The sequence below is a fragment of the Monodon monoceros genome, unplaced genomic scaffold, assembly GCF_005190385.1.
Source record: "Monodon monoceros isolate NGI ecotype Baffin Bay Population unplaced genomic scaffold, NGI_Narwhal_1 Super_Scaffold_18, whole genome shotgun sequence".
Lineage (NCBI taxonomy): Eukaryota > Metazoa > Chordata > Mammalia > Artiodactyla > Monodontidae > Monodon > Monodon monoceros.
In genome coordinates this window covers 164937554-164954625 of record NW_021703774.1, presented here as the reverse complement: position 1 = coordinate 164954625, position 17072 = coordinate 164937554, and the positions used below count along the sequence as shown (strand labels likewise).

At 39.1% G+C, this 17072-nt stretch overlaps 1 protein-coding gene across 7 annotated transcripts in view; it reads right to left on the bottom strand.

Moving 5' to 3' along the window:
- Nucleotides 1–17072, bottom strand: part of EIF4G3 (eukaryotic translation initiation factor 4 gamma 3) — a 367450-nt gene that overhangs the window by 181146 nt on the left and 169232 nt on the right. For all 7 annotated transcript variants that reach the window (XM_029228369.1, XM_029228364.1, XM_029228362.1 and 4 more), the window contains one exon: nucleotides 442–537. In XM_029228369.1, coding sequence (XP_029084202.1) covers nucleotides 442–537 — 96 coding nt within the window. The remainder of the gene's footprint in view (nucleotides 1–441; nucleotides 538–17072) is intronic.

The following is a 17072-nucleotide window of genomic DNA, read 5'->3' as shown; positions in this document are numbered from 1 at the left end:
TCAAATAGTTAGAACTGATCTAGTAACAACGATTCAGAAGTCTTACTTCCCAAAACACTGGAATTTCAGAGTCCAATTAATGAAATTTAATTTACTTTCAAAATCATGCTTTACACTTCTCCTGAATTTTGAACAGTACAAATAACAAATTAAGAGCTGAGATGAAGTGAACTTGAATGCAACCAGAACTTGAATGACACAGAAAAGTAAAAGAAGGTTAAAAGCTCCATTTCTTCTTGTTCTTAATAAATTCAAATTATTCCTATAGGAAAGGTCTGAAAATGCAATGCTATCCAATAATAATAGTAATAATAATTTTTAAAATTATTTTGGTAAAAATTTTCCAAAATCGAGTAAAAATATTAGCCAAAAGAACCTAAGCTACTACAAACACAAACTTAGGTGGAGAATATTATCTAGAACAAGTTCCTGCTTACTTACCGGAGAACGGGTCTGAGGTTGTGAATTCATTGTCTGAGGAGCTTGAGGGTATACCAACGTGGTTGGACCTGCATTCTGTCCAGAGGGATAAGGGGTCTGTCAAAGAATGGCAAGAACAATATCATAACGTGAGTAAATATGGCATAGTAACTCAAATTCAAAGCGTTTAAAAGTTTAGGAAAGTGTTTATTAATGTTGTTTACAGCTCTACTTTTATCACAATATCCAGCAATTCAGAATCAGTGCAGCTTTTTTAGAAGTTTTCTTAAATCTCCTGATGAGAAGCAATTTCATCACACTACTCAGAACGGTGAGCAATTTAAAACTTATGAATAATTTATTTCTGGAAGTTTCCATGTAGTATTTTCAGACTGTGGTTGACTGCCGTTAACTGAAACCTCGGAAAGTGAAATTGCAGATAAGGGGGGAATACTGTACTTTATACTGAAGCATAAACTTCTGGCTGTCAAGATAATACACACAGAACTGAGATGTACCCCTTATGAAAACACAGAGAAATCTCTTTCTACACTTCAAAAAGTTACATAAGAACTTAGCCCTCTCATAACCAGTGTATTACAGAAAGGAACAGCAGCCAATTTTTTTCACAGAAGACGCTGAAAACATGCATGCTGGCCATATTTGATCTTATTCAATCTTTTCACCAATATCTTCAACACTAGAGCCATATAAGTAAACACACAACTAACTGCAAAAGAAGTATGTGAATTAACATTCAGGCTCAAGTTCTTTCATTCAGTAATACCACCCTTACTGTCCACACATAGCTGGTGCTCTATCAATACTGAAACTCTATCATTGCTCTCAAAGTGAATATTAATAAAACAAAGAATTTATTTTCCTTTAGCTTGGAATTACTCTTCTAAACAAACAAAAAATAATCAAGTACTTTTCATATTTAAATTGTATGTATGAAAAGAGCTGATGCTCTGTACACAAGCAGTTTCACCTGAATGCAAAGCATAACATCTGATGACTGCCACACATGGATGTGATTCCTCTCTCACAACGTATGCCATTGTGGCATTAGCAATATATATGTATATTTTTGTTGTTGTTGTTAATGGACTCGGGTCCTTTTTATTTTTTATTTTATTTTTTTAATTTTTGGCTGCCTTGGGTCTTCCTTACTGCGCGCGGGCTTTGTGTAGTTGCGGCGAGAGGAGGCTACTCTTCACTGCAGTGCGCGGGCTTCTCATTGCGGTGGCTTCTCTTGTTGCAGAGCACAGGCTCTAGGCGCATGGGCTTCAGTAGTTGCAGCATGTGGGCTCAGTAGTTGTGGCACGCTGGCCCTAGGGCACGTGGGCTTCAGTAGTTGTGGTGTGTGGGCTCTAGAGCACAGGCTCAGTAGTTGTGGCGCACGGGCTTAGCTGCTCTGCAGCATGAGGGAATCTTTCCGGATCAGGGATTGAATCCCCTGCATTGGCAGGCTGATTCTTAGCCACTGTGCCACCAGGGAAGTCTCCCATTTTGCAATATGTTAATAGGTGCATTGATAAAGAAATTTTGCCAATACCTGGCACAGCTTTCTTGCGGAGAATCTGTCCATTCTTTGTGAATGGTTTTAGAAATTTCAAGGAATGATTTTGACTTGTACCTGTTGTTGAGGCAGGGAGTACAACCGTGAAAGATGCCTCTATGCTTTTCCTCTCTTCTCTGCATTTAATGACATGATTAACCAAGTTTATTGATTAAATTATTCTCGAGTAACTTCTTCAATATACTATTACACTTTGTTGAAAAACACTGCAAAAGCCTGAATGGGAACATTCTATGAACATGTTTCATAACATCAAATGTATAGAGAAGCAGGGATAGTCATTTTGATAGTCATAATAGATTTTGTTCATACTTTCCTTTTCAATACTTTCAAAGTTATCACAAAGATTTACTTCTCCAAGACTATATACATGAATGCTTTATATTTAAATGGCAATCCAGTTCACTGTACAAATTTACAAGTTGAGACATATTCTCATTTTCATCATTACTTTCAAGTTTCAATGAACTCTCTTAAGTCAGTGACTTTTTTTATTAACTGCAGGTAACAACAAAAACTAGCAAATGGTGGTAATTGACTCTCTGTTAACGGAATGCCAGTGACGGAAGACAAGCCAATCAAAACACACTTTGTACTGCATACATAACCTTGAAGTCCATAATAACTATTTAAAAAACAGTGATTGTGACAATTAAAGATAGAAATCTGAGGGTGAATCCCATTACAACACAGAACACACTAACAGCAACTTAGGTCCAGATGCTGACGGTTTTCAAAATAAGGATGTGTGAAAAAATTAATAAGATTTTCAATTTTCAAAATAGAAGGGAATTAAGCAAACAAAAATAATTATAGCATTTAGATAGCTCTTAATATGTTTCAGAAACCATTCTAAGCACTTCACATATGACAAGGAGATGAAAGGTTATTTCTTAAAACACTCACTTCCCCTTAAATAAATACTGCCGTAAAGACTAAATTCAATATTGTGCACATGTGTTCAGGCACACATAAATCTGATTTAAAAATTATGTAGCCATAGCCTTTCAAAGAGCTATCAGGTGACACTTAGCAAATTTTAAATAAGCTTATCCTTTTATTCCACAATTCCATTTCAAGAAATTGACCCTAAAGATAAATTCATAATAGCAAAAAATAAAGAAGCACTCTGAATACAGAGTGCTTATAAATGTCTTATAAATGTCTCCATTTATAAGAGAGAGGTTAAAGTAAGCTATATTCAGTCAAAGAGAGAATGTAGTGTAATCTCTGAGCTAAGAAAGAATGAGGTAAATCTACATACACTGTCATGGAAAGGTATCTACAATATTAAGTGACATAAGCAAATCACAGAATTAGTAAGAATAAAAATCCTATTTGTGTAGTGTTTTTTGATATATGCTAACAGTATACTCAAAGATGTCTTGGGAAGACATATAGCAAACTTAAAATTGCTACTTCGCAGAAATAGAATTGAAAGGGGGATATAGGATACAACTTGCAGGTTTTATTTTATACACTCTGTATTAAGGGCGCACCTCATTTTACTGTGCTGTGCGTTACTGTACTTCACAGATACTTTGATTTTTACAAATTGAAGGTTTGCAGGAACCCTGCATCAAGCATGTCTGTTTTTTTAAGTATAGTTGATTTACAATGTTGTATTAGTTTCAGGTGTACAGCAAATGGATTCAGTTATATGTATCTACATATATTCTTGTTCAGATTCTTTTCCATTATAAGGTTATTACAAGGTATTGAATATAGTTCCCTGTGCTATATAAGCATGATTATCAACTCTATTTTCCCAGTAACACTTGCTCACTTCATGTCTCTGTGTCACATTTTGGTAATTCTCGCAATATTTTAAACGTTTTCATTATTATTATTATATTTGCTATGGTGACCTGTGATCAGTGATCTTTAAGGTTACTATTATAATTGTTTTGGGGCACCATGAACTGCACCCATATAAGTCAGTGAACTTAATCCATAAATGCTGTGTGTATTCTGACTGCTCCACTGACAAGCTGTTCCCCATCTCTCTCACTCTCCTCGGCCCTCCCTATTCCCTGAGACACAACAGTATTGAAATTAGGCCAATTAATAACCCTGAGTTGGCCTCCAAGTGTTCAAGTGAAAGAAGAGTCCCATGTCTCTGACTTTAAATCAAAAACTAGAAATGATTAAGCTTAGTGAGGAAAGCATGTCGAAAGCTGAGATGGGCAGAAAGATAGGCCTCTTGCGCCAGTTAGCCAAGTTATGTATGCAAAGGAAAAGTTACTTCTTGAACGAAATTAAAACTGCTATTTCAGCGGACACACGAATGATAAGAAAACAAAACAGCCTTATTGCTGATATGGAGAAAACTTTAGTGGTCTGGTTAGAAGATCAAACCGGCAACAACATTCCTTTAAGCCAAAACCTAACCTAGAGAGCAAGGTCCTAACTCTCTTTGGTTCTGAAGGCTGAGAGAAGTGAAGAATTTGCAGGAGGAAAAGTTTAACGCTAGCAGAGGTGGTTGGTTCATGAGGTTTTAGGAAAGAGGCTTGTATTTGTATGTCTCCATAACATACAAATCCAAGGTGAAGCCACAAGTGCTGATGTTGAAGCTGCAGCAAGTTACCCATAATATCTAACTAAGGTAAGGAATGAAGGTGGCTACACTAAACTACAGATTTTCAGTGTAGATGACACAGCCTTCCATTTAAGAAGATGCCACCTAGGACTTTCACAGCTAGAGAGGAGAAGTCAACGTCTGGCTTCAAAGCTTCAAAAGACTGGCTGACTCTCCTGTTAGGGGCTAATGCATCTGGTGACTTTTAGCTGAAGTCCGTGCTCATTTATCATTCCGAAAATCCTAGGGCCCTTAAGAATTCTGCTAAATCTAGTCTGCCTGCGTTCTATACGTGGAACAACAAAGCCTGGATGACAACACATCTGTTGACAGCATGGTTTACTGAATATTTTAAGCCCACTGTTGAGACCTACTGCTCAGAAAAAATGATGCCTTTCAAAATATTACAGCTCGTTGACAGTGCACCTGGTCACCCAAGGGCTCCGAAGGAGATGTACGAGATTAATGATGCTTTCCTGCCTGCTCTCACAACATCCATTCTGCAGCCCATGAATCAAGGAGTAATTTCAACTTTCAGGTCTTATTATTTAATGAATACGTTTCGTCAGACTATTTAGCTGCCATAGATAGTGGTTCCTCTGATGGATCTGGGCAAAGTAAATTGAAAACCTTCTGGAAAGGATTCACCATTCTGGATGTCATGAAGAACACTCGTGATTCATGAGAAGAGCTCAACATGTCAACAGTAACAGGAGTTTGGAAGAAGTTGATTCCAACCCCCCGCGGGGTTCCAGACTTCAACGGAGGAGTCACTGTAGATGTGGTAGAAACAGTAAGAGAACTAGAATTAGAAGTGGAGCCTGAAGATGTGACTGAATTGCTGCAATCTCATAATAAAACTCTGTGACAGATGAGGAGTTGCTTCTTACGGATGAGCAAAGAAAGGGTTTCTTGAGATGGACTCTAATCCTGGTGAAGATCTGTGAAGACTACTGAAATGACAACAGAGGATTCGGAATATTACATAAATTTAGCTGATAAAGCAGTGGCAGGTTTTGAGGGGACTGACTTCAGTTTTTTGGGTTTTGTTTTTTTAATTCTTATTTTATTTATTTATTTTTGGCTGTGTTGGGTCTTCACTGCTGCACGTGGGCTTTCTCTAGCTGTAGTGAGCAGGGGCTACTCTTCATTGCGGTGCACGGGTGTCTCATTGCAGTGGCTTCTCTTGTTGTGGAGCACGGGCTCTAGGCATGCAGGCTTCAGTAGTTGTGGCTCGCAGACTGTAGAGCACAGGCTCAGTAGTTGTGGCACACAGACTCTAGAGGGCAGGCTCAGTAGTTGTGGCACGTGGGCTCAGTAGTTGTGGCTCGCAGACCCTAGAGCGCAGGCTCAGTAGTTGTGGCGCGCGGGCTTAGTTGCTCCGCGGCATGTGGGATCTTCCCGGACCAGGGATTGAGCCCGTGTCCCCTGCACTGGCAGGCAGATTCTTATCCACGGTGCCACCAGGGAAGCCCTGACTTCAGTTTTGAAAGACGTTCTGCTGTGGGTAAAATGCTATCAAACAGCCTCGCTTGCTACAGGGAAGTCGTTCGTGAAAAGAAGAGTCAGTTGATGTGGCAGACTTCAATATTATTTTATTTTAAGACATTGCCACGGGCACCCCAGCCTTCAGCAGCCACCACCCTGGTCAGTCAGCAGCGTCAACATCGAGGCGAGACCCTCCAGCAGCAAAGAGATTATGACTTGCTGAAGGCTCAGATGATGGTTAGCATTTTTCACAATAAAGTACAAGTTGACCCTCAAAAAACAGGGGTTTGATCTGTGTGGGTCCAGTTACATGCGTATATTTTTCAGTAAATACTACAGTGCTTCATGATGTATGTACAACAAATCATTATGCTGTACACCCTACTGATACAGCACTGTTTGTCAATTACACCTCAGTAAAACTAGGAGAAATAAATAAACACTACAGTACTACACAATCTGTGGTTGGTTGAATCTGCAGACGTGGAACCAGGGATACAAAGTGCCAGCTATGGGACTTAAACATCCATGGATTTTGGTATGTGTGGTGGGCCCTGGAACCAATCTCCCAAGTTGTTCAAGGGTCCACTGTGTTTTTTAATTAAGGTACGTACACTGATTTTCTTAGACATAATGCTATTGCACACTTTATGCACTATAGTATAGTGTTAACATAACTTTTATATGCACTGGGAAACCAAAAAATTTGTATGAATTGCATCACTGCAATATTCGCTTTATTGTAGTGTTCTGGAACCAAATCCACAATATTGCCGTGGTATGCCTATATGTATTTTTCCTTTTTCATAAGAATTGATTACTTTTATAAGAAAAACTCACTGAAGATAAACTCTGTGATAGCTTCCCTTCCCTTCATGTGATAGAAAATAGTAAAGCAAACCAGAAAATCCAGTAGGTCTGTATTTTGCGAAGTTTTAAATATTTCTGGAAAACAACTGAAATATCGTCTCATAAATCACAATGGAAACTAAATCAACAATATTTATGGAAATGTAACACAAAGACACTATGCTGTGGGCTATGTGCCTAAATGAGGCCAATAATACATGTTTACTGGTGTTTTAAGCTTCCAGAAATCCACAATTTAATCAATGAAGAGACAGATAACAGATGTACGTATATTTACTCAGCCATACAGTATAATCCTTTGTACTCATTAAAAAAAGATACAGAGGAGCATTTAATGACATGGAAAGAATGGTATTGAGAGAGAATGCTGAAATAAGCACATATATGTATAAAATGTTGGTAGTATCTCAAGTCACTAGAGAAATACCAAAATTACTTAATAAATTGTGTTGGGATGACTAGATAATCATCTAGGGGGAAGGAGGATATATATGCTCAACTCATGATACCAAAAAATTCCAGATTGATTAAAAATGTTGGAATGTAAAACATGACACTTTAAAGGTACCAGAGGCAAATCTATTTCTGTCATCTTAGAGCAGGGAATTACTTTTTTTTTTTAATAAATTAATTTTATTTATTTATTTTTGGCTGTGTTGGGTCTTTGTTGCTGCGTGCAGGCTTTCTCTAGTTGAAGCGAGCAGGGGCTACTCTTTGTTGAAGTGCGCGGGCTTCTCATTGCGGTGGCTTCTCTTGCTGCGGAGCACGGACGGGCTCTAGGCGTGCGGGCTTCAGTAGTTGTCGCTCGTGGGCTCTAGAGCGCAGGTTAAGTAGTTGTGGCGCACGGGCTTAGCTGGTCCGCGGCATGTGGGATCTTCCCGGACCAGGGCTCGAACCCCTGTCCCCTGCATTGGCAGGCGGATTCTTAACCACTGCGCCACCGGGGAAGCCCTACTTTTAAAATCTAAATAAAAACAGTACCTATGGATACACCAAATATTTTTTTTAAATAGACTATTACCATAAATTTATAAAAGTTCTCAATTTTAATATTTTTCTTTATAACTATATGTGTATATGCATATATATGCGTAAATGTGTTCCTTCATTCTTATTAACTAGCTATTAGAGGATATAAATAGTGAGAAACTCTTCTATCAAATAAATGTTTGACATCTAAATCTGGCCAGAGAAGTAAAGATAATACCTTAAAGTCTAGACCAGCACTTTGACCATACTGGCATCCACAATGCTTCGAAGCACCTTCAACCTCTTACAGTTGTCTTCCTGAGAGCTACACAACCAGTGTAAATAAAAATTTCTGTAATGAACTTTTTCACCTTGCAAAACTGAAACTGTACAACCACTGGCTCAATTTAAATTTTATTTATACACATTTTAATCACTTAGAATTTAAATTTAAATAACCAGATATGGCTAGTTGCTACCATACTATACAGCACAGATGCAGAAAGCTGTTAATTCCAAAATTTTACTCTTCTCATGTCTACCTTTTACATCTTTACAAATGTAACTCTAATTTTACAGAAGTACAGTAACATACTATAAGCAAGAGTCCACGATAAAACGCTGGAGAGAGAAGCAGAGACATAACACTGAACTGGACATGCAGTCTTAAGCATATTACAATTGTCCCTTGCTATCCCCTCCAGGGCTTGATTCCAAGACCCTCATGGATACCAAAACCCACAGATGCTCAAGTCTCATATAAAACAGTTTTAGTACAGCAAGCCCTCCATATGCGCAGGTTCAGAACCCGCAGATACAGAGCGCCAAATGTACTTGTTTTCCTCAGCTAACTAAAACTTTATGGCACTGATTCTCAGAATGTGGACTGCAGGGCCCTAGTGATGAGAAGGCCTGGGAGAGAAAACAGTCTCACAATATTAATGCCAAGATGTTGTTGTGTTGACATTTGCACTAATGACAGAAAAACAAGAAGGGTAAAACTACTGGTGCCTTAGTAAAAATCAAACCAGTGGCAGTCCTTGTATTCCTCACTCCTACACTCTCACCATGTGCTCACACACACAAAAAAAAGAGCGAGTACTTAAGTATGTCATTTATGTGACAGTAAAAATCATTAATTTTTATTCTGAGATAATTATAGAGTCACGTGGCGTTTAAAACATAATACAAAGAGTTTCTATATGCTCTTCATCTAGTTTTCCTTAATGGTAAAATCTTATGTAAGTATAGTACAATACCAAACCTTGAAAAATGACATTGGTATGATCCAGCAACCTTATTCAGATTTCTCCAGTTCTACGTGCACACACATTTTCGTGTATATTTAGTTCTGGGCAATTTTATCACATTTATAGGTTCCTGTCACCACTGCTACAGTCACAATACAGAAAAGGTTCTTCACGGAGATCCTTTGCACTACCCTATAAAAGCCATAGGCACCTTCTTTCCTTCCTCTTTTCTACCTTCACCTAACCTTTAGGAACCACTAACCTATTCTCCATCTCTGTAATTTGATCATATAGAGATGTCATAAAAATGACATCACGAAGTAAGGAAGCTTTAGAACATGTCTTTTTAATATACTGTGTGACCAAATGAGAGAAAACAACTGAAACACTTCTGCAGTATATTGGGGTTAGCAGGTTATATCAAGAAAAAGCATTTATAAGACCGTTTAAGTTACAAGCTGAACTAGGTGCTTTCTCCATGTAACACCATTTTACTTGAAAGAATAAATAAGAGACAAACTATGCTTATGCAGACCTTGATACACGGCAGACATTTTACTGAAAATGAACAAAGTGAACTTATTGTATTGAGGAAAATTGAAAGTATTTGTTACCAATGATAAAATTCAAGCTTTCAAATGAAAATTCAACTTTTAGAAAATGTGTAACTATCGCCATGAGCTTGGCATATTCCCAACATGTAGACTTTCCAGATAAGAATGTGATTTTTTTATACTGTATAATAAAACAGTACGTGAAAGATCCACATAACTCAGTCAAGCAGTATTTTACAAATGACCCACGCACGATGATATACAAAGTATATAAGTAATTCAAGTGCAAGACAGACCAATAGATTTTAATGTAACAGAGTACCAAAAGTTCACTAACATGGATTCAGATTCCATACTGCAACTAACATTTAAGAAACTACCACTTTTTAAGTTTGGTATAGTATCAAAGAATAACCACAACTTCCTGAAGAGGCTGTATAAAATACGCCTCCCTTTCCCAGTTACATCCCTGTGTAAGACTGTATTTTCCTCATATACTTCAACTGAAATAACACTGTAACAGGTCGAGTGCAGAAGCAGATATAAGATTCCAGCTAACTTCTATTAAGCCAGATAGTAAAAGATTTGCAAAGCTCTGAATAATACAATTCTCATCAATTTTTTTTGTTTCAGAAAATATTTTTTCAAAAAAATGTATTATCAGGTTTACAAAAATAGGTTTAAATTTATTTTAAAACAATATTTTTAAATTCCTCAGTTTTAATTTCTAATACAGTAAATATTAACAAATATAAGACAAAATATTGAGAACCCCAAACATTTTTTTTTAAGAGTACAAAGAAGCCCTGAATCTAAAAGTTTTGAGAACACTGACCTAGATTAATACTAGAGCTGAAAGGGATCTTCCTTTACTTATTGCTATTAAAATATTAAACATTCACTTTGTTTCCCTATCGTTAAGTTTTTCCTCAAAACAAAACTTTCCATTCCTGATGGCTGAGCGACAGTTTGTTTTCACTCTCCCAAATTTCCACATTAATGTGGTTTACTGTGAACCTAAAATAATTTCCATCCGCACTGCTTCCAGGAACCTTCAATCTTTCAAAAACTGTCTTCCTGCGCTCTACATAACCACATTCAAAAGAACAGGAAATGTAGTGGTGTTTTTGCCTGTCCTTGCCCCAACCCCTACCTGGCATGGCACAATCTGGAGGAAGACATCCAATTCCCACTTCCTCCTTCAGAACAGAAAGAAAAAGGCTGAACTTGTTTGTAACATTCTGGCTTGTCTGGGGACTGAGGGGTTGGTTTCTGTCTCACCTGACTCAGACCAATGATGGGAAGAGTGAAATAGCTTGGATATAAGATTGGGTCCCTGAAAGGAGTGGCACCTGCTGAACTACATGCGAGCTGCAGGAAGGCTTCAGACCTGCAGGCACCTGGGGCAAGAGACTACAGGCAGGAGAACACAACAGAACATTTAAGGCCTTGAGAAGAAGCCAGGGTAAGACTGAGCAATAACAACATTTAAAAGGAGCCACATATACAGTAGAATTGGGGGGAAACCAAACACACAAGCCCGGGGAAGATGTATGCACAGAAAATGATGGCTGATGGTCTTCCCCTGCAAGAAGCCAGTTTTCAAATACTGGAAGGTATGGCTGTTTTTTCAACTGCTCAATTATCAACAGAAGATTACAAGGCATATAAATAAATAGGGAAACATGGCACATTCAAAGGAACACCATATATCTCTAGAAACTGACCTCAAAGAGACACAGCCTTTGGAGTTACCTGACAAAGACTTTAAAACAACTGTCTTGAATATGCTCAATAAACTACAGGAAAACATGGAAACCTAAAGGAAATTAGAAAAACAATATATAAAGAAAATGAGAATATCAACAAAGAAATAGAAATTGTAAAAACAAGCAAACAATTTCTGGAGTAGAAAAATATAGTAACTGAATTTTAAAAATTTACTTGAAAGGTTCAACAGCAGATTCAAAGAGGCAGAAAAACAAACTGGTGACCTTGAGGACAAAACCTTTGAAATTATCAAGTTCAAGAAGAAAATCAAAATAATAATAATAATAAAGTAAACAGGGCTTCCCTGGTGGCGCAGTGTTTGAGAGTCCACCTGCTGATGCAGGGGATACGGGTTCAGGCCCCAGTCTGGGAGGATCCCACATGCCGCGGAGCAGCTGGGCCCATGAGTCATGGTCGCTGAGCCTGCACATCCGGAGCCTGTGCTATGCAACGGGAAAGGCCACAACAGTGAGAGGCCTGCGTGCCGCAAAACAAAAAAAAGTAAACAGAGACTAAGGAACATAAGGGACCCAATCAAAAAACCAGTACGTGCTTATTCCAGGAGAGAGGAACCAAGATGGCGGAGTAGAAGGACGTGCTCTCATTCCCTCTTTTTTGTTTTTTTGTGGTTTTTTTTGGCGGTACAAGGGCCTCTCACTGTTGTAGCCTCTCCCGTTGTGGAGAACAGGCTCCGGACGCACAGGCTCAGCGGCCATGGCTCAAGGGCACAGCCGCTCTGCGGCATGTGGGATCCTCCCGGACCGGGGCGCGAACCCATCTCCCCTGCACCGGCAGGCGGACTCTCAACCACTGCGCCACCAGGGAAGCCCCTCTCACTCCCTCTTGTGAGAACGCCAGAATCACAACTAGCTGCTGGACAATCATCGACAGGAAGACACTGGAACTCACCAAAAAAGATACTCCACATCCAAACACAAAGGAGAAGCCACAATGAGACAGTAGGAGGCGCGCAATCACGGTAAAATCAAATCCCATAACTGCTGGGTGGGTGACTCACAGACTGGAGAACACTTATACCACAGAAGTCCACCCACTGGAGTGAAGATTCTGAGCCCCATGTCAGGCTTCCCAACCTGGGGGTCCAGCAACAGGAGGAGGAATTCCTAGAGAATCAGACTTTGAAGCCTAGTGGGATTTGACTGCAGGACTTCGACAGGACTGGGGGAAACAGAGACTCCACTCTTGGAGGGCACACACAAAGTAGCGTGTGCATCGGGACCCAGGGGAAGGAGCAGTGACCCCAGGGGAGACTGAACCAGACCTACCTGCTAGTGTTGGGACAGTCTCCTGCAGAGGCGGGGGGTGGCTATGGCTCACCGTGGGGACAAGGACACTGGCAGCAGAAGTTCTGGGAAGTACTCCTTGGAGTGATCCCTCTCAGAGTCTGTCATTAGCCCCACCAAAGAGTCCAGGTAAGCTCCAGTGTTGGGTTGCCTCAGGCCAAACAACCAACAGGGAGGGAACCCAGCCCCACCCTCAACAGTCAGCGGATTAAAGTTTTACTGAGCTCTGCCCACCAGAGCAACAGACAGCTCTACCAAACACCAGTCCCTCCCAACAGGAAACTTACACAAGCCTCTTAGACAGCCTCATACACCAGAGGATAGACAGCAGAAGCAAAGACTACAATCCTGCAGCCTGTGGAAAAAACCCACATTCACAGAAAGATAGACAAGATGAAAAGGCAGAGGGCTATGTACCAGATGAAGGAACAAGATAAAACCCCAGAAAAACAGCTCAATAAAATGGAGATAGGCAACCTTCCAGAAAAAGAATTCAGAATAATGACAGTGAAGATGATCCAGAACCTCAGAAAAAGAATGGAGGCAAAGATCGAGAAGATGCAAGAAACGTTTAACAAAGACCTAGAAGAATTAAAGGACAGAGATGAACAATACAATAACTGAAACGAAAACTACACCAGAAGGAATCAGTAGCAGAACAACTGAGGCAGGAAGAATGGATAAGTGACCTAGAAGACAGAATATGGTGGAATTCACTGCCATGGAATAAAAAAGAAGGAATGAAAAGAAATGAAGACAGCCTAAGAGAGCTCTGGAACAACATTAAATGCAACAACATTCGCATTATAGGGGTCCCAGAAGGAGAAGAGAGAGATAAAGGACCTGAGAAAATATTTGAAGAGATTATAGTTGAAAACTTCCCTAACATGGGAAAGGAAATAGCCACCCAAGTCCAGGAAGCGCAGAGAGTCCCAGGCAGGATAAACCCAAGGAGAAACATGCCAAGACACATAGTAATCAAATTGGCAAAAATTAAAGAAAAAGAAAAATTATCGAAAGCAGCAAGGGAAAAATGACAAATTACATACAAGGGAACTCCCATAAGGTTAACATTTGATTTCTCAACAGAAACTCTACAAGCCAGAAGGGAGTGGCATGATATACTTAAAGTGATGAAAGGGAAGAAACTACAACCAAGATTACTCTACCTGGCAAGGATCTCATTCAGATTCGATGGAGAAATCAAAAGCTTTACAGACAAGCAAAAGCTAAGAGAATTCAGCACCACCAAACCAGCTCCACAACAAATGCTAAAGGAACTTCTCTAAGTGGGAAACACAAGAGAAGAAAAGGACCTACAAAAAACTAACCCAAAACAATTAAGAAAATGGTAACAGGAATATACATATCCATAATGACCTTAAAAGTGAATGGATTAAATGCTCCAACCAAAAGACACAGGCTTGCTGAATGGATACAAAAACAAGACCCATATATATGCTGTCTACAAGAGACCCACTTCAGACCAAGAGACACATACAGACTGAAAGTGAGGGGATGGAAAGAGATATTCCATGCAAATGGAAATCAAAAGAAAGCTGGAGTAGCAATACTCCTATCAGATAAAATAGACTGTAAAATAAAGAATGTTGCAAGAGACGACAAAGGACACTACATAATGATCAAGGGATCAATCCAAGAAGAAGATAAAACAATAATAAATATATATGCACCCGACACAGGAGCAGCTCAATACATAAGGCAACTGCTAACAGCTATAAAAAAGGAAATCGACAGAAAACACAATAATACTGGGGGACTTTAACACCTCACTTACACCAATGGACAAATCATCTAAAATGAAAGTAAATAAACAGAAGCTTTAAATGACACAATAGCCCAGATAGATTTAATTGACATTTATAGGACATTCCATCCAAAAACAGCAGATTACACTTTCTTCTCAAGTGCACATGGAACATTCTCCAGGATAGATCACATCTTGGGGTCACAAATCAAGCCTCAGTAAATTTAAGAAAACTGAAATCATATTTTCTGACCACAACACTACGAAATTAGAAATGAATTACAGGGAAAAAAAGGTAAAAAACACAAACACATGGAGGCTAAACAATACGTTACTAAATAACCAAGAGATCACTAAAGAAATCAAAGAGTTAATCAAAAAATACCTAGAGACAAATGACAATGAACACACGACGATCCAAAACCTATGGGATGCAGCAAAAGCACTTCTAAGGGGGAAGTTTATAGCAATACAATCCTACCTTAAGAAACAGGAAACATCTCAAATAAACAACGTAACCTTGCACCTAAAGCAATTAGAGAAAGAAGAACAAAAAAACCCAAAGTGAGCAGAAGGAAAGAAATCAGAAAGATCAGATCAGAAATAAATGAAAAAGAAATGAAGGAAACGATAGCAAAGATCAATAAAACTAAAAGCTGGTTCTTTGAGAAGACAAACAAAATTGATAAACCATTAGCCAGACTCATCAAGAAAAAAGGGAGAAGACTCAAATCAATAGAATTAGGGGCTTCCCTGGTGGCGCAGTGGTTGAGAGTCCGCCTGCCCATGCAGGGGACGCGGGTTCGTTCCCCGGTCCAGGAGGATACCACATGCCACGGAGCAGCTGGGCCCATGAGCCATGGTCGCTGGGCCTGCACGTCCGGAGCCTGTACTCCGCCACGGAAGGAGCCACAGTGGTGAGAGGCCCGCGTACCGCAAAAAAAAAAAAAAAAAAAAAAAAAATCAATAGAATTAGAAATGAAAAACGAGAAGTAACAATTGACACTGCAGAAATACAAAGGATCATGAGAGATTACTACAAGCAACTCTATGCCAATAAAATGGACAACCTGGAAGAAATGGACAAATTCTTAGAAATGCACAACCTGCCGAGACTGAACCAGGAAGAAATAGAAAATATGAACAGATCAATCACAAGCAGTGAAACTGAAACTCTGATTAAAAATCTTCCAACAAACAAAAGCCCAGGACCAGATGGCTTCACAGGCGAATTCTATCAAACACTTAGAGAAGACCTAACACCTATCCTTCTCAAACTCTTCCAAAATATAGCAGAGGGAGGAACACTCCCCAACTCATTCTACGAGGCCACCATCACCCTGATACCAAAACCAGACAAAGATGTCACAAAGAAAGAAAACTACAGGCCAATAACACTGATGAACACAGATGCAAAAATCCTCAACAAAATACTAGCAAACAGAATCCAACAACGTATTAAATGGATCATACACCATGATCAAGTGGGGTTTATTCCAGGAATGCAAGGATTCTTCAAAACACGCAAATCAATCAACGTGATACATCATATTAACAAACTGAAGGAGAAAAACCATGTGATCATCTCAATAGATGCAGAGAAAGCTTTCGACAAAATTCAACACCCATTTATGATAAAAACCCTGCAGAAAGTCGGCACAGAGGGAACTTTCCTCAACATAATAAAAGCCATATACGACAAACCCACAGCCAACATCGTCCTCAATGGTGAAAAACTGAAACCATTCCCACTAAGATCAGGAACAAGACAAGGTTGCCCACTCTCACCACTCTTATTCAACATAGTTTTGGAAGTTTTAGCCACAGCAATCAGAGAAGAAAAAGAAATAAAAGGAATCCAAATCAGAAAAGAAGTAAAGCTGTCACTGTTTGCAAATGACATGATACCACACATAGAGAATCCTAAAGATGCTACCAGAAAACTACTAGAGCTAATCAATGAATTTGGTAAAGTAGCAGGATACAAAATTAATGCACAGAAATCTCTGGCATTCTTATACACTAGTGATGAAAAATATGAAAGTGAAATTAAGAAAACACTCCCATTTACCACTGCAACAAAAACAATAAAATATCTAGGAATAAACCTACCTAAGGAGACAAAAGACCTGTATGCAGAAAGTTTTAAGACACTGATGAGAGAAATTAAAGATGATACAAACAGATGGAGAAATATACCATGTTCTTGGATTGGAAGAATCAACATTGTGAAAATGACTCTACTACCCAAAGCAATCTACAGATTCAATGCAATCCCTATCAAACTACCACTGGCATTTTTCACAGAACCACAACAAAAAATTTCACAATTTGTATGGAAACACAAAAGACCCCGAATAGCCAAAGCAATCTTGAGAATGAAAAACGGAGCTGGAGGAATCAGGCTCCCTGACTTCAGACTACACTACAAAGCTACAGTAATCAAGACAGTAATGTACTGGCACAAAAACAGAAATATAGATCAATGGAACAGGATAGAAAGCCCAGAGATAAACCCA